Source organism: Phacochoerus africanus, chromosome 15 (genome assembly GCF_016906955.1).
Source record: "Phacochoerus africanus isolate WHEZ1 chromosome 15, ROS_Pafr_v1, whole genome shotgun sequence".
In the NCBI taxonomy this organism is placed as follows: domain Eukaryota; kingdom Metazoa; phylum Chordata; class Mammalia; order Artiodactyla; family Suidae; genus Phacochoerus; species Phacochoerus africanus.
The window spans coordinates 55,674,549-55,693,647 of NC_062558.1; the positions used below are offsets into that span (position 1 = coordinate 55,674,549).

Below are 19,099 nucleotides of genomic sequence, written 5' to 3' on the forward strand. Positions count from 1 at the left end.
TGAACACGAGTGCCCGTGGCCTGCACTCCCCTCTCTTCGTTCTTCCTCCCACCACCTTCACCCAGACCCATGGGATGACCTCTGTGGGTGATAACACAGCCGCCTGGGGTCTCCCAGCCTCAGTCTTCCCATCCCCTGGACAAGCCACTATGAGGAAAACTTTCCTAAAACTCTGTTTTTAGCCCATTTCACAGGAAGGCCCCTCCAGGAACTTCCCAGGGCCTCGGATATCAGGCCCATGCTTCATCCTGGCCCTCAAGACTCCCTCTAGAGCAGTGCCTCCCTCGGTGGCATTTAGAGAAGACACGGGCGGGGGTGGGGGGGGGCAGGTGTGTTGGGGTGGGAGAAAGAGGCCTCTCTCTCTTCACATAGGCTTGTTTGCCTGTTGAATGAGCTCTGTCCATGCCTTTTCTCTCCCTCTCCCTCTATGTTTATGTACTGAGACAATCTGAGAACCTGAGGGAGCTTCTTAGCTTAAACATTCCAATGCAGCTCTCCTTGCTAGAGATCCCACAACGCCAGATTTCACCAGAAGCTCTAAGCGTTCATCATTGTTGTCCCAGCATCCAAGAGACTAGTGGCCTAGTCTCTTCTTGGCCTCAAATATTTGATGGATGGATGGATGGATGGATCATCATCTATACTCTTGCAATCTATTTCCAATGCACCAAACACTCTCACACCACCTCCTCATTATGCCCTCCCTGCTGTATGAACAGAACAAACTCTTTGGTCCTCTAATACCTTTACTGGATTTCTTCCCTCCCTCCCCCATCCAAGTGCCATCATTCAAGGCTCCACTTCAGTTTGATATCAACTAACCCCACTTCTTGCCTTTACATCCAAAATGAAATTTCTGCCTTCACCCATACATCCCTTCCTTTAGTCCTGCCTCTGAAAAAGAGCTGAGGTTCTTACTTGTAAAATCCTAATTCTTCTATCGGTGCCTTTGATAAACTTGATTTATCTACACAGGTGTGCCTATCATCTGCCAGATTACAAACTCCTTGAGGAAGGTCAACGAGCCCCGTGTTCTCCACAAAACCTTGCTGAGTATGTTATCAATGAATAGTTGCTAAGAAAATGAATCCTCTCCACCTTCCACAGGGAAAGCAAATCCCATTAATTTTTCCACTTCTTGCTCTTCTCCCTTTAAATTTTTAATCTCTCTACTCCCAGTGACACCTTATCCTTTAGAATCTGTTGTTTCCCATCCTTAAAATTAAAAAAAAAAAGGCTTCCCTGTATTTTCCAATGCTTTCAAACAAAAGTTTATTATTTTTTCCTTGCTACCTTCATGAATATCACAGAACTACATAAACTTTCTTATCACCTACTCACTCCTTAAGCCTTTGCAACTATGCATTTGTCCCTATGATCAATTTCCTTCCCAAAAGGCAAGGTAAAGGACAAATCGAGTGGTGTCTTTGTAAGGCCTCTCCCTTGACCAAAGGATGATGTCAACAGCCCTTTTCTTGGCACCTGAAGCAATGCCCACCCCTGGCCTTTCTCTCTCTTTTTTCTGCCTATATTTATTAAGACTTACTATGTGCTTGATATTGTGGACACACTTCCGACCAAAAAGACACAGTAGTCCCTGCCCCGTGGGGCGTGGTCTAATCACTGGGAGACAAGGAACCCATCAGCAAACATCCAACTGTAAACTGTGAGCCCTCGAAGGAGAGGTACAGATGCCTCAACCACAGGCAGCTTTCTTCTGGAGCTGCCCTCGAGCTCCTCTTCTTCCTCTGGCCTCCAGACCGAAGCCTCCCCTCCATCCTGGTCTCTCCTCTGAGTTTGGACAAAGACTTTCTCCTTGATAGTCCTATCTTCCCCTGGGGCTTCGGCCATACTTTCCCGACGCGGGAATCCTGAACCAATCCCCGGGGTGACACTGGCTGCCGTACTTCTCACACACCCCAAACTCCACAAACCCTCAGTGCCCTTTTCTGCCACCCACAGAGAAACGAATCTCCACCCCAACAAGACACAAATCTTATCTTTCTCCTGAACTCCCCATTGGTTTTGTCAGTAGCAACTGTCTCCTGGTCACAGGCTTAAAACCTGGTCTCATCTTCTCCTCAGTCCCACATGGTCCCAGATATGGTCACGGAGCCATCACTTCAATGTGCCAATACCTTCCAGCCACCTTTCTCTGGTATTCAAAGCCCTGGATCCAACTTATCTTCCAGTCTCACCACCTCCCAATACGTCAGCTCCAGGCAAAGTATTTGCCACTGACTCCTCAGAGACTTTGCTCACAGCATCCCTTCCACCAGGGGTGCTCTCACCTGCCCTCACACACAGCCTGGAACCTATTTTAGCCGTAAACCTCAGAGGTGACATCACATAGCCATTCAGACAGATGCTGAGGCCATGTAGCAAACTGGATGAAATGTCTGTGAGATGATATTATACAACAAAAGCAAGATATAAAATTATCTGCAAACAGTTTTTGTAATTATTTATATAAAAATGTTTAAGGGAATACATCAAAATGACAAAAATAGTCCTATTAGAGTGGTGGAATTGTAGATAAGTTTTTTCATTTTTCTAGATTCTAAATTTTGGGGTTTTAAAAAATATATGTACATTTCAGAATAGTTTTAGATTTACAGAAAACCTGAGAAAACAGTACATTCCTATATATCCTACACTGTTTCTCTTATTATTAATATCATACATTAGTATACTAATAGTACCATATCATGCCAATAATTTAATGTGGTTTTTAAAACTAAAAAAAAAAAAAAACAAATAAACAGTGTAAATAAAGGAAGATGTCATTTTCCCCCAAAAAACCTCTTACTCCAACTTAGCATCCTAATATTTACTATTTTTCATATTATCTCAGTCTCCTCTTGGCATGGATTCTTGACTAAAAACTGGAAAAATTTTTGCATTACTATTATTTGCCATATATTTGTGGATGTAGTTAGAGTAGTTAAAATGTTACTGTTTGATTGAAAGGTTCTGGGAAATGTCTTCTCTAACCAAGAGGTATGCAAAACATTTTCAGCGGATGAACCATATCCATATCTAGAATTTAACGCTGTGTACACTGCTTCTCCAACAAGTCTGGAAGCTCTGCCTGGGGTCTGGTCCCTCACCACCCCCCGAGATCTACCCACCCATGTATTGTATTTCATGTCCAAGGACACCCGGTCTCAGAGCATCTGCTCAATAAGTACGTTTGTATGTTTGTAACAGACTATAGAGGCAGGACAGTTCCAGTAGATGGGGCATTGGCTCTAAATTACTAAAAGTAAAGGGTTCTTTACGAAATTTTGAGATGTCAGACTTTTTTTTTTTTTTCTTTCAGCACCCAAAGCATATGGAATTCTCGGGCTAGGGATTGAATCCAAGCCTCAGCTGCAGCAATTCCAGATCTTTAACCCACTGCACTGATCTGGGGATCAAACTCATGCCTCAGCAGTGACCCAAGCTGCTGCAGTCAGATTCTTAACCCACTGTGCCACAGTGGGAACTCCCAGACTTTCATTTTTGACACCGGGATACCGCACTGTTTTTCCTTGGCATTGTCTAAAAAAGGCAGCTAAAGTGAAATCTTAAGTAGAAGTGGATTTCAGTTTTTAAATTATAAAAATCACTGAAACAGCAAATGTTAAATACTGAAGAATGTACCTTCAGCTTGCCTTTAATGTCTGAGCTATAGAAAATGAAGTGTGGGTTTTGGTTTTTTTTAAACGTTTATTCCCTAGTGAGTTTTCTTTGTTCTAACTGCCAAGTTGGTTTCAAAGACTCTTTCTGGATATCTAGCAGTTAGAACAAATCCTATAGATTATGCAAAGAAATAAACAGCTGAAATAACTAGATACAGTGCTTTTTATAGGAATATAAGACACCCTGTTTGAAAACAGAACAAATAAAAATCTCAGATAGGTTCCCCCCTTTTTTTAGTTGATAAATCTTTTTTCATCTTGGAGGACAGTCTTTACTTGATAAAGGCAGAACTATAACATTAAAATTAGGAAAAATACAGAACGGTATCTTAACATATATTCCATACCTAATCTTTAATGATTTTGGAAAATCCCTAAAACTAAACAATTTAACATTCTTGTATCTTCAAAAGAGCCTGCACCATGTCACAAAAAAAAATGCGAGGGGCAAAACTGTATGAAACAAATTAAGGATGGCAGGAAAGGAAAAATTTATATTTTAGGTTCACTAAAATAGTTCAAATTCAGTCAGTGTCAAAGTCAATTATTAGACTGCAGTTCCGAGGAAAATGCTGAGTATCAGGATTAATAAATGAGAGTATGATATTCACAATGGGCAACTGCAGACCCCCAGGTCAAAGTTAAAAGGCGTACGTACCATTGATGATTTTCAAAAGAACCATGTTTATGATTACAATTGCTTGTTTTATCAACTTCTTGTGTAACTTTGCTTTACTACAAAAGTGATTTGATTATCCAAGAATATCACTATTAATGATTTATTACTGACAGATGTTTTAAAAGCCCAAACTAAGCTTCAAATTTTGTCTTGCTAAAAATGAACTTGGCATTATGGAGAGAGCAGGACCCCAACCAGCCCATCTTGAGGCAAGACATCCTTTTTGAGACATTCAAATACAGCTTAGCAGATCTAAGGTATAGTGCAGTTTTGCTGATGAGCTTGGAGTGAGTGAAAAGAGATGGGCTGGACAGGACAAGAAGTAACTGAAGTGAGCCAGGGAAGCTTCTGGAAGGATGTCCCTCAAAAGGTGAATAATGGAATGAAAAGCAATTCTCAATCTCTTGGGACATTTTTGTCCTGTCTGAAGTTTAAAATAGCAAACACTCTTTTATAGTCAGAAAACAATAAACATACTTTGGAAAAGGACGATGAAAATTCTATGTTAATATTTGATATCTGATATCTGAACAAAGTAAAAGTTTTATAAAAATCACAAAGACTTTACTAAACTACCTGGTTTGTTGGGACTTAAAAAAAAAAGTTACCATCCACAGGATGCCAACTACATGGGAAAAAAGCAACTCTCCTTGCTAACTCAGGTATACTCATGGTCTGTTTTTGGCAAATGGATAATTATTTATTTTAAAGAATGGATTAAAGCTACCACAGTTACTAAAAGTAACAGAAGTTGTATAGATATGCTACATTACTGGAATGCATCATTTCCAAACTATCTAAAAATCTTACCTTTTTTTTTTCTTTATTTTTACAGCTCTAAAAGATCATTCCTAAATAAATTCTAGCTGGGTTAGCATGTACCTAAGGGTAAAAACATAACTGAGCTGCTTCTTACCTGGTGCTGCATATCTGAATTGGTCGGGCAGTTCAAAGCAACCGGATCACACTCCTCAGCTAGGGGAAAAAAAATAAAAAGATACACAGTTTGATAAAGAAAGCACATACGCTGCAGTGTAAGGTCTAAACTTAAGACTTAATAGTGTGTGCTGCTTGGACATCTGGTAAACCAGGAGGGCTTTGAGTGGCCCCAGTCCACTCCTGTGGGTAAGACCCCCAGCTAGACCATGTTCCTTATCAAAGTGACCCTGAGCAGGGGGTTTCAGTTCTCACCAAACCAGTGAATTGTTCAGACAAGCCAATCACGTCCCTTAGGAACCTAGGAGCACCACACTCTCTTGCTAGGACAATGCTCGTCACCCACGGCCCCTGGTTATTCACCCTGTTCCTGAGTGCAACCCCTGTGTGACCCAGAGTGGCCGGCCATGTCCTCCTCCCCCCAGGCGGAGTCTATGTGACTCCTTGGCTGCTGTCACTCTCAGCCCTCCAAGGTCAGCTGTTTCGTGTGGCCATCCCAATGACCCCAGGGCAGGAGCCCTCCCTCCCCAACAGGGTGAACAGGAGGCCATCCAAATGCACCCCCTCTGATGACAGTGCATCAGATTCCTCGGTGTTCACTATCTGACAGCTGACTAAGCCTCGCAGAGAGCAAAGTAGGGTTATACTTGTCTAGATGGCTCACTCTCCTATTTCAGTCCTATTATTAAAGTGGGGATTGCCAGTGATTGTCAAAGAAATGTTCAACACCTTTCAGAATTAACTGTTAGGCACAGGGAACTACATTCAATATCCTGTGATAAACCACAATGGAAAAGAATAGGAAAAAGTATATATATCTATATCTATATATAGATATAGATATATTTAACTGAGTCACTTTGCTGAACATCAGAAATGAACACAATATTGTAAATCAACTATACTTCAATACAATAAAAAAAACCCTCAACCCCCTCCCACCACCAAAAAAAAAAAAAGATTAACAGTTAGGAAGGAATTCCATTCTTAGGTTGTCTTATATATGTGTTAATGTCACAGCTCCCTGACTTGTGATGAAGATTGTACACATGTATTAAAAACTGATTTTGTTCCATCAGATTTTAACCTTTCATCATGGAATTCAATAGCACATGCTAACCTCAAAAGCTGACAGAAATAAGTATGTTATAAAAGAAATGTTTAGTGGCATGTGAGTTTTTAGAGTTACAAAGCCTTAAATAGAGAGTCATTTAACACAAGGTTCAAAAGTTAGGACTGAATGACAGCTTGATTCATCTATTTATTTTTACCTGCACTGACATTCACTGACCTATTATTATAGGCTGGGCTGATAGATTTGTTCACATAAGAGGCGATAATCATTGCCGCCTACACTGTTCTGACTAGAGGAAAGGACAGTCTTCCCTAATAGTATTGTCTGAGAAATTTAAACTAAAAGCTCAGTCTTGTACTGAGATCCTAGAGGATGTCTTTTTAAGCTGGAGCAGTAGAGATCTTACCCAGGTTGGGGTCCCCAAGACGCAGTCCCAGCTCTCTGGCATCAGAATCACCCGGGGTGCCCGTTAACAATGCAGATCCCTGGGCTCCACTCCAGACCTCCTGACCTGGGACCCCAGATATCTGACACCTAATAGGAACCCTACAAAATCCGGGTGCACAGCTTAAGGGTTGTTTCCCCACAGCAAAATGTAATGGACATGTGACTTCAGTCATACTTATTCTTGCAATGGCTCGTGCCATCATTAACAAAGCATCTTTGTAAAAGTAGGGCTCTTTACTTCCCAACACAATGGTCGCTTGAATTTAAACAGCAATTTTTGGAGTTCCCGTCGTGGCACAGTGGTTAATGAATCCAACTAGGAACCATGAGGTTGCTGGTTCTATCCCTGGCCTCGCTCAGTGGTTTAAGGATCTGGTGTTGCCATGAGCCTTGGTGTGGGTCGCAGACGTGGCTTGGATCCTGTGTTGCTGTGGCTGTGGTGTAGGCTGGTGGCTACAGCTCCAATTAGACCCCTAGCCTAGGAACCTCCATGTGCCACGGGTGTGGCCCTAGAAAAGACAAAAAAAATAAAAAACAAAAAAAAAGCAATTTTTGGAGTTCCCATTGTGGTGCAGCAGAAACATACCCGACTAGGAACCATGAGGTCACAGGTTCGATCCCTGGCCTGGCTCAGTGGGTCAAGGATCCGGCGTTGCCGTGAACTGTGGTGTAGGTCGCAGATGCGGCTTGGATTTGATCTTGCTGTGTCTGTGGTGTAGGCTGGCAGCTGTAGCTCCAATTAGACCCCTAGCCTGGGAACCTCCATATGCCATGGGTGTGGCCTTAAAAAAAAAAAAAAAAGGCAACTTTTCTTATGTGGTCTCCAAACATGCCTGGATCGCACCCCTCTCCCTCCCCTCTTACCTTCCACAATAGAAAATTTTGCAGACTAGTCACCTTTGTACTTGTGTCATCACTTGGGGGAGGGAGTTATTGGAAGTTTGCTATAACAGGAAGAGGCCAAGAGTCTCTGTCTAGGTTAGGTGGGAGGGAGTTAGCTTGCGGAATGAGTGGGACCAGGTCACATCAAATCAAATCATGAAGGTGGGAGAGGTTTCTCATTTCATGTTAGAACAGGGAAACCTACTGGCAAAATACCGTCAATCAATCCAACAGGTGAGATATCATAGAAAATATAACATATTGGCTTGCTAGTTTTCAGACAGACATTTTCACTCCGGAATTTAGTGTTTTCCTTAGTACTTATTTTCTCCTAACTTCTTACACGGCACTACTTACGACTTCTACATTTAGTTAACAAATTCCAAATATGATCCACCCTCAAGGTCAAATTCCTCAAAATTATTAACATTCGCTCTACAATTTTTTGGAATAAAAGGAAAGGGCAATGACACCAGAGAAAATGAAGATGATTAAATTTTGATTGACTGATGATGTATTTTGTGCAATTTCCCCTCACTAGGAATAGTGGCTCAAAAATCAGAATTCTTTTTCCAAAGACACTTTCCTTTCAAAATGTGACGAGTCATACTCCCTTCAGAAAATTCAAGCCAGTAGTTTCTAGGAGATAGAGGAATTCTGTGGCATAAAATAAACCCCAATCTTAAATTAGTCTTGAGTTTAATGCCTATAAACTCTCTCCTGACAGAAGAGAAGCCTGACAGAACAAACCCCCTGAAATCTCTAAAATGAGGGGAAGCAGAAGCTACACATTTGTTCCTGACAAAAAAAAAATAGGTATTAATGACATGTTTCACCTCAAAAACACGCTGATCACTGAAATTACACAAGATGCCTATCACTGATTTATGGTAAAACCGCATTATTCAGAACCACCCTCATTTGGACCACGTTAAGGAACAGTGTTATACTGTCCATGTGTAAAGCGGTAATATCCTAGAATTATAATAAAGATTTGGTGAAACATGCTCATCTGCTTAAGAAAATACCTTTTTGAGGGCTTTTTAATCATATGGAAATGGTTCAATTACAAGTAACTTCTCTATTAAATACAGTATCCTCCCCCCCAGAATTCATTTAAGTGCCAGGTATAATCAGATTACATTTACTTTTCATCTATAAATTAGCCTCTTCCACTAATTCATATGGGCTTTATTTGCCTAAAAACAAATTCAAGGAGAAAATTACCATAGGCATTTAATACTGATACTGGTATGCTTAAAAAAATACTGCAGACATTAAACTGCTCAATTCTTTTTTTTTTTTTTTTTTTGGTCTTTTTGCTATTTCTTGGTCTTGGGCTGCTCCCACGGCATATGGAGATTCCCAGGCTAGGGGTCCAATCGGAGCTGTAGCCACCGGCCTACACCAGAGCCACAGCAACTCGGGATCCAAGCCACGTCTGCAACCTACACCACAGCTCACGGCAACGCCAGATCCTTAACCCACTGAGCAAGGGCAGGTATTGAACCTGCAACCTCATAGTTCCTAGTCGGATTCATTAACCACTACGCCACAACGGGAACTCCAAACTGCTCAATTCTTAAATGCAAATAGTGGAGCAGATTTTTAACCTTCTGGACATGGGTCATGATACATAAGATGATGTATTTCTTGGAGATAAGAAATTATGTTCTTAATGACACCCCCCCACCCCCATGAATAAGGACAGAAGAAAGATCTGCAGTATGGTTACTTGTCATCGCCGTTTTTTGGGTTTTTTTGGTTTTTTTTTTTTTTGGTCTTTTTGTCTTTTGAGGGTCGCACGCTCGGGATATGGAGGTTCCCAGGCTAGGGATCCAATTGGAGCTACAGTTGCCAGCCTATGCCGCAGCCAGAGCAACGCGGGAATGCCGAATCCTTAACCCTGAGCGGGGCCAGCAATCAAACCCGCAACCTCATGGTGCCTAGTTGGATTCGTTTCTGCTGTGCCACAATGGGAACTCTGTTTTTTGTTGTTGTTGTTGTTGTTGTTTTGTCTTTTTGGTCATCGCCATCTTAATTAAGTTTTTGTAAAACTCAAGCTCTAGGAGAAACCCAACAGGACAGTTACTGTATTATCAGGCTGCTAAGCAACAATCTTTTCCTTTTAAAACAGGAAATCACTTTCAAGGTTGATAAAAAAGATCTTCAGATAGATCAAAACAGGACAATGCATCCCCAGTTCAGTGGGGCTCAGCCTCTGCCTAAAACAGTTCCTCATTTGCCACTCTGCTAGGAAAGCGTTCAACAGTCCTCGCACCTGATTGTTCAGGATTCTTTTGCCAGCTTTCCATCCGCCCCTTCTGATGCTGGAGTGTGTCACCAGGCACCGTGCCAGACTCATTTCTTGGATTTTCACAATGCCCTGGGAGGCAGACGGGACATGAGACCCTGACATGGTCTCGCTGCGCTTGAGTCTCTCCTATTTGCCCCACTGGCCAGCATCCCATATTCTGGAAGCTTCTTAAGCAGGCTTTCATCCGGAGGTCTGTGACCCAAGCACTCGGGTATGTACTAAAACATGGGTTTATGGACCTGACCCTAGACCCACTACATCCTAATTTCAGAGTAGCAGTGCCCAGAATCTGCACTGTAAACTAGTTCCCTAGATGACTCTTCACTGTACCGGGAAGGCCAAGGGGCACCGCCCAAGACTGACCCCCATTCGCCCTGGTGGCCTGGCTTGCACCTTTTACTTTCTCACTGAACTAGACAAACAGAGCTTAGGGAATTCGGGACACTGAGCAGTCATCCATGGCGAGGGGAAGGGGGGCGTGGGCTTGTGGGAAACTCCCCCAGGACAGCCAGGACTGGGGCTCAAAGCTTGCCTTTAGCCCCTTTTCCCTACAGGAGGCAAAAGGAATGAAACTAATGATATCACTTCACGGAGCAGGAAGGCGAATAGGGAATGGGGGTGGAGACTTGGCAGGATCCCAGATGTAACTGCAGGCAGCCCTGGCAGGCAGTCCCCCTCCAAACCCTGCACTCCGATGGCCCTGTGATACTGGGTACCACAGGGACTTCCAGGAAAACCTGCAGCTCTATGCTGGGAAGTCCTCCCTCCAGGGAGCTGGGGCCCTGCCATCTCTGAAGCTGGTCAGATCCCACCCCACCCCTCCTCTCTGGGCTGTCAGCAGAGAACAAGGTAAATGCTCCAGCATAACAACCAGCAGCTTGGCCTCCCTCCTGGATACAGCCTTGCAGACCGTCTCACGGGAAAGTAGGAAAGGCTAGGGCCTTTAGGGTTTGCACCACGCCTGGTGCATTAGTCTATGGATCATAAAAGAAAGCTCTTTTGGCTTTGGGCCCGACAAGCATCCCTGGCCTTCTGTCTGGGGTTTAAGTAGAACTGATTCCACACTCTCCACCTCCATCTTCCAAACTCAAGGCTTAGACCTGGCCAGCCCTCCATCCTCCTGAGAACAATGGATACAGGGATGGCCGCTGGACTAAACTGTTCCTACCACAACTACCCCTCGAATTGTGCCATGGGTGCTGGGGGAAAGGTCTCTGTCTGCACTGTCCTGAGTAGCACCAGGTAAAGCTGGAGGTGTCAGAGCCCATCTTTCCCACTGTGCTGGGAAAGCCTGCCTGAGGACGGAGGCAACACAGAAGACAGAGCCATGAGAGAGAGCCTGGGCCTGAGACACCAGTCAATGCTTGGGTTCAGCAGTATCTACAGACTCCAAGCTAATAAGTGCCACCCACCAGCCCCCACCTCTTAAACTAATTTCTGTTACAGTTCTGTCACTGGCAACCCATAATCCTGGCTTTCTTCATTTTACGCATGTTAAAAAATACCATAGGAATTTGATATATTATTTGTTATAATTTCTGGATTTTTTTTTTTTGTCTTTTTGGGGCCACACCCATGGCATATGGAGGTTCCCAGGCTAGGGGTCAAATCTGAGCTACAGCTGCTGGCCTACACTACAGCCACAGCAATGCGAGATCTGAAGCCCATCTGTGACCTATACCACAGCTCAGAGCAACACTGGATCCCTAACCTGCCGAGCAAGGCCAGGAATCGAACCTGCATCCTCATGGATACTAGTCAGGTTTGTTTCTGCTGAGCCATGACAGGAACTCCTAATTTCTGGATTTTAATAAGAAAATTCATACCAGAGATAATCATCAAGTCATGTCCTAAATTGTCAGTATGTTCCTGTTTTACAATTAAAAATAATGAAAAATTACTTTGCATGGTGCTTTGTTCAAGATAAAATAATCACAAGTTCAAGTTGTTACATTGACTGTACATACCTTTAGGGAGTCCTGTATCTTGAATGGGATATTTGTCTGACTGTAAAAACCAACAAAAGAGGAGAGTTATTTTTAAACACCATAGCCAATTATAAGATCAAAATGAAAAGAAATCTTTGTCTGAAGAAAGTCATGATTTTAGTTCAAAACCTTGGATTTATCAATAGGCCTGACTCATTGCTTGATCTTATTCTCGATTTATAGAAATGAAATTAAGGTTGATGAGAAGTTAATGCTGGAACAAGAAACAGAATAAGCCTTTAGTTCTGACCACCAAACCACACTTCCTCTTTTCTGCAGTGCTATTCTATCTATTTTCTGCATCTTAAAATTGAGGAACACTTGGGTGAGCGAATTAATGGGGAAAGGCCCATTTCTTCCATTTCTGTGACATTCACTTGGGTCAAGGAGCATGTGCTGTGGGCAGGACTCACTACTGGAGAGCCCTGTCCCGGGCTGCAGGAAGATCTACAAGGTAGGTCCCCTCATGCACAATTATGAACAGTTCCCCAACACTTTAGTTGAGGGCAGTACTCTTATAGGGAATTCAAAATACCACATGCTCTTACAATCACCTATTTCTTTGTTGGTACCAACAAACAGGTAGGTATCTAAGGTTCTGAAAACTTCTACTCCAGATGATCCAATGTAGTCACTTTCTGCAGACTTCAAGGAGAGAAGACGGGAGGCACCCACTTCTTCACTTCCCCTGCCTGTCCTCCAACCCACCAGCCACCACATCTGGGCCTTTGGGTCCACGACTCTCCAGCCCAAACAAAGCTGCACCTCCCCACTCTCCTGCAGGCCTCAGTACCATCTTCCTTTAACAGAGGAGGAAGAGAAACAAATGTGGAACCAAGGATTCTTTTAAATGCCCTTTCTTGGAGGGTAGTGGTGAGCTAGGTAGCAAAGTTTCAGGAGCTCTTAAAGCCTCCAACCACTTTCCACCAAAGAAATCAATCACAGAGAATTTATTTATTTATATATTTTTAGGGCCACACCTGCAGCATATGGAAGTTCCTGGGTTAGGGGTCAAATCGGAGCTGCAGCTTCCAGCCTACATCACAGCCACAGCAACACATGATCCTTAACCCACTGAGCGAGGCCATGGATCAAACTTACATCCCCACTGAGCCACAATGATAATGACCATAGAGAGTTTAAAAGTCACAGAAACAGATTCACAGACAAGGAGAACAGACTTGTGGTTGCCAAGGGGGAGGAGGTTGGGAGAGGGATGGAGTGGGAGGTTGGAGTTAGCAGATGTAAGCTATTATATATGAAGCGGATAAACAACAAGGCCCTACTGTATAGCACACAGAACTATATTCAGTGTCCTATGATAAATATGCATAACTGAGTCACTCTGCTGTACAGCAGAAATTAACACAACATTGTAAATCAACTACACTTCAATTGAAAAAAAAAAGTCAAATAGTTTTTCCCCAGACTAAATCCTTCTCCATACTCTGCTCCTCAGAACATGGAAAAAACACACCTGTACTACTCATCAGGCTCATTTCAAAGTCCTTGTCTATTTTCTCAGACAGACAGTGAGTGTTTCAAGAGAAGGGATGATGATTTTGCATCCCCAGCTTCAGACTCTGTTTGTTAGTGCAATGAACAAGTGCAGGTTTCTTGGACAGACTGACAGCTGAGCTAGGCCTAGAGGATGCCTAGGGCTCTGGCAACGGAGGAAGAAGCATGGCAGTTGCACATGACGTGGAAGAGCAAGGCCAGGTGGCTGGAAGGGTGGCCAGCATGAAGCAGAGATGAATGTTGGAGGCAGAAGAGGACAACAGGGTTGGATACGAAATAATGGAGCCTGTTTCCATGGAAAACCCGGGAGATGAGGCAGAGGGAATTAGGTGGGTGCCATTCTGGCATCTCGGGACAGTCATCACATGCTGCTGCCTGCTCTGTGCCCACCTCTGCAGACAGGAAGGTGGTCGGCACGGCCTTGCAGGAAGTCAGGCAAGCAAATCATAAAAAGCAGGGACTGGGCTGCAGAAACAGGAGAACCTGAAGGCCCCAGGGTAAGGCAAGAAGGCTTCCTAGACAAGGAACACCTGAACAGAGCCGGCAGGTGTTGGATTTATCAATAGGCCTGACTCATTGCTTGATCTTATTCTCGAGTTACAGAAATGAAATTAAGATTGATGAGAAGTTAATGTTGGAACAAGAAACAGAATAAGCCTTCAGCTCTGACCTCTAAACCACACATCCTCTCTTTTCTGCAGTGCTAATTCTGTCTATAGTAGGACACACGGGAGCTCACTAGGGAAGGAGGCAGGATGGAGCAGCACGATCAGTGCCCCAAGATGGTGAGGGGGCATGGGGCATTTGAGGAGCAGCAAGTAGCTGTACATGACCAGCTCCTGGGGCAGGGAGGCGGGGATGCTGAGACAAGGACACGGAGGGATGCATCTGCACATCAAGGACTGTATATTTAATCCTGGAAGCAGCAGGAATATTGGAAATGTGATCCCCCCAAAAGACATGTCAAACTCCTATCCCTGAGTGCTCTGAACGTGACCTCACTGGAAATTGGGTTGTTGTAGATAGAATGAGTTGAGGTGAGGTCACACTGGTGTAGGGTGGGCCCTTCCTCCAACAGGACAGATGTCCTTGTAAGAGAAGAGATGCCAAGACACAGACACACAAGGACCAGACGGTTGTGTGACCTCGAAAGGGGTGAAGGGAGAGAAGAAGCTTGAGCCAGGGGCCACCAGGAACTGCCAGTGACCACTGGAGGCAAGAAGACACAAGACAGGATTCTTCCCTACAGGTTTCAGAGGGAGCTCAGTCCTGAAGGCACCCTGATTTCTCTCAATAATGCATTTCTGTTGTCTTCAGGCACTCTGTCTGTGGGACCTTATGGCGGCTACAGCAAACCAGAACAGGAAAGCTACAGAAAAACCACTGTGTCCTGGCAAAGAGCAGTGGTGAGAGGTGCAGGTGGGAGGTGAAAAGGGGGCCTCCAGGGAAGGGAGTGGGAGGCAGAGATAACCACAGTCAGGCAGTGGGAAGGGAGGGCTGAGGAGCACTTTACAGAACCCACAGCTTTCGTAGCAGACCACACCTGAGGGGATCATGAGACGTGACCACAGGGTCATTCTGCATTCTGTTTTTTTGTTTTTGTTTTTGTTTTTTTCTTTTTAGGGCGGCACCTGCAGCACATGGAAGTTCCCAGGCCGAATCAGAGCTGTAGCCACTGGCCTACACCACAGCCACAGCCACAGCCACACCAGATCCAAGCTGCATCTGCGATCTATACCACAGCTCACAGCAATGCTGGATCCTTAACCCACTGAGCAAGGCCAGGGATCGAACCCATATCCTCCTGGACGCTATGTTAGGTTCTTAGCCTGCTGCGCCACAACTGGAACTCCCTGCACTCTGTTTTTATAAAGTTAAGAGGTGGAGGTTTTTCCTATTTCCACAGTGTCTCAAAGCTTGAACCCTATGCAGTTCACATTTATCAAACTGTGTGCTGTGGTTAAACAAAGGCCATGAAAACAAACATTTCAGGTCTTCAAGACACAAGTGCCTTTGAACCACTCAAGACTTAAAGACAGTGAATTTAACTATGTTAGTGTATTTTACACTATTCTAATTTTAAAAAAATTTATAGTTGATTTTCAATGTTTTGTCAATTTCTGCTGTACAGCAAAGTGACCCAGTCATACATATTATACATTCTTTTTTCACATTATCCTTCATCATGTTTCATCACAAGTGATTAGATATAGTTCCTCATGCTGTACAGTAGGACCTCATTGCTCATCCACTCCGAATGCAATAGTTTGCATCTGCTAACCCCAAACTCTCAGTCCATCCCATTCCCTCCCCCTCAGCAACCACAAGTCTGTTCTCCAAGTCAATGAGTTTGTTTCTTCTCTGTGGATAGGTTCATGATTCCAGATAGAAGTGATACCATATGGTATTTATCTTTTTCTGACTTACTTCCCTTAGTATGAGAGTCTCTAGTTAATAGAACTACCATATGACCCAGCAATCCCACTCCTGAGCATATATCCAGACAAAGCTTTCATTGAAAAAGATACATGCACCCTTATGTTCATTGCAGCACTATTCACAATAGTCAAGACATGGAAACAACCTCAGTGTCCAATGACAGATGAATGGATTAAGAAGATATGGTACGTATACACAACGGAATACTATTCTGTCACAAAAAAGAACATTCTAACTAAATTAAAATTTTTCATGTCTCAGTAGATGGCATCCTGTAAACTCTTTGAAAAAAGGAACGACTCTCACACTGCATGCATGTTGAGGTTGTTGTCAAAGACATTTATTTGGCCATAAGCAAGAGGCAGTGACACATAAGAAAGCAGGGCCTCAATCTGGGTGACTTTCTACAAATCAGTTAACTGTCATTTCCTCATCTACAGAATGGGGATGAAAACACATGTGTGTAGGAGTTCCCGTCATGGCTCAGTGGTTAACGAATCCAAGTAGGAACGATGAGGTTGCGGGTTCGATCCTTGGCCTCGCTCAGTGGGTTAAGGATCTGGCATTGCCGTGAGCTGTGGTGTAGGTCGAAGACGCTGCTTGGATCCCGAGTTGCTGTGGCTCTGGCGTAGGCCAGCAGCTATAGCTCCAATTAGACCCCTAGCCTGGGAACCATATGCTGCAGGAGCGGCCCTAAAAAAGGCAAAAAGACAAAAAAAAAAACAAAAACACAATGTGTGTGAAATCTTGTAACGTAGACATGCCACAGAGAGATTTCGGGAGGGCAGGGTATGGATCTGAAGCCAGCTAATCTCTGGGTTCAAATCCCACCTGAGCTGCTTCCAGGTTGGGCAATTTGCCTCATCTCCTGTGCCTGGGGTTTTCATCTAGAAAGCGGGCAGTACCAACCTTATAGGATGGTTTCAGGGAGTAAATGGGCAGCAGAGGTAAATCAATAAACGAGGTACGTGTCCACCTGACATGTGGGCAGCCCTCCATCACTGTCTCCTCACATCTCAAGTTAGATACTTTGATTTCTGAAGAAGGGGTCATTAAAAATAGCCCTAAAAGTAGACAAGCAGATGAAGACCTCACATAATCTGAGATCACCTCTGATATGTGAAAACGAGAACAGAGTCTAACGCCATTTCAGCCCAGAGAAACCCAAAGTTTATGATGTCAGAGAGAAACAGCATGAAAAAGAAATCCATCTTAGAAAACCTTATTTTAGAGTTTCAGAACTTCATGAAGTACTAAGTAATTTTAAAAAGTAAAGAAATAACAAAAAGAAAAAAGTATAAACAAGAGTCATCACCATTAATGTAAAATTTGTAACCTACCATGTTAAGGGATATAGTGCTGGGGTCTGTGTCTTCCACTGGCTCCTTTGCCAAGTGATCTGCAAACAAAACAAACGGAGAGTATTTTCTTCGATTTAAAAGCACAAGTGTAGGATTAAGAAGATGTGGTACATATGCACGATGGAAAACTACTCATCTACAAAAAAGAATAAAATCATGCCATTTGCAGAAACATGGATGCAACTAGAGGTTCTTACACTAAGTGAAGTCAGAAAGAGAAAGACAAATAACCATATGATATCACTTACATGTGGAATCTAAAATATGACACAGCTGAACCTATCAACAAGACAGAAAAGGACTCATAGACATGGAGAACAGACTTGTGGTTGCCGACGGGGAGGGAGTGGGACGGACTGGGAGTATGGGATTAGTAGAGGCAAACTATTATATTTAGAGTGGATAAGCAATGAGGTCCTGCTGTATAGCACAGGGAACTATATCTAATCATTTGTGATAGAACATGACAGAAGATTATATGGGAAAAGGAATGTATATATATATGTATGTATAACTGGGTCACTTTGCTGTAAAGCAAAAATTGACAGAACATTGTAAATCAACTATAATAAAAAAATTTAAAAAAATAAATAAAAGCACAGGTATGTCCTTGGATAACTGTTTTCATATACATGAAAGATACCCATGGGAGTTTGGAGAAAAACTTACTTTCAATCATTAGTGGAGACAAATAAGAAGGAATGTGTTCAGAGGGCATTGAAACAAATAAGCTATGTTTTTTAAAAAAGTATTTTGGAACAGTTTACTTATAAACATCTACAAATACTCAGAGGTACAAAAAACTGCAAATTACGTGGACATGATATTAATGACTCTTTTGCATATGGGATTCTGAGACAGGCTGGGACCTGGGACTCTCCGCTCTAGTGGCTATAATGTTTGCACCCAAACATCTTCTCAAGCAGCAAAACACAAAGAAACTCTAAGGGACCAAAACTAACTGCATGCATAGGTGCCTGGGGCAAATTATAAACAACACACAAAAAAGAATCAAAAAGGGCACAAACCAACAGCCATTTCTGAGGTGCCGGGAGCAAAGGCAGGGTACTGAACTGCTCATGATCCCCACAGAGGGCACTACCAAGGGGGTGGGCAGACCACCTAAGCTAGGCCTCCAGACCAACCCATGGCCCCGCCCCCACCCTCACCCCACTTAAAGAACCAGCCCATGGGAGTTCCCATCGCGGCTCAGTGGTTAACGAATCTGACTAGGAACCATGATTGTGGGTTCGATCCCTGGCCTTGCTCAGTGGGTTAAGGATCCGACATTGCCGTGAGCTATGGTGTAGGTTGTGGACGTGGCTCAGATCCCACGCTGCTGTGGCTCTGGCGTGGGCTGATGGCTACAGCTCCGATTAGACCCCTAGCCTGGGAACCTCCATATGCTGCGGGAGCAGCCCAAGAAATGGCAAAAAGACAAAAAAAAAAAAAAAAGAACCAGCCTACCCTCCTTGGAGAATGAACAAGGGCACCCCTTTCTTGTTTTCCCTCCCTTCTGCTGCAGCCTGAGTCCCAGTAAAGCCTTGCCTGACTTCCTCCTCTGGCCTCTTACCAATTTCTATTGATTAAAGAGTCCAAGGATCCAGGTCAGCAGCAATTTGCCTATAACTCCAAGCAGGAGGTGTTTAATTCTGACTTCTGCCTCTTTCCTCATGTCCTACTCTTCATCAGTGCATTTTTATCATTTTAAAACATTAAGCTTCTGGATATGTTTCATGTGAATTCATCAAGTCAAAAACACCCCATACTTTAT

At 43.5% G+C, this 19,099-nt stretch overlaps 1 protein-coding gene across 1 annotated transcript in view; it reads right to left on the reverse strand.

Moving 5' to 3' along the window:
• Nucleotides 1-19,099, reverse strand: part of EDARADD (EDAR associated via death domain) — a 64,372-nt gene that overhangs the window by 35,470 nt on the left and 9,803 nt on the right. The window contains exons 2-4 of the mRNA XM_047762269.1: nt 17,305-17,363; nt 11,987-12,026; nt 5,279-5,337 (exon numbers count right to left, since the gene is read on the reverse strand). Coding sequence (XP_047618225.1) covers nt 5,279-5,337; nt 11,987-12,026; nt 17,305-17,363 — 158 coding nt within the window. The remainder of the gene's footprint in view (nt 1-5,278; nt 5,338-11,986; nt 12,027-17,304; nt 17,364-19,099) is intronic.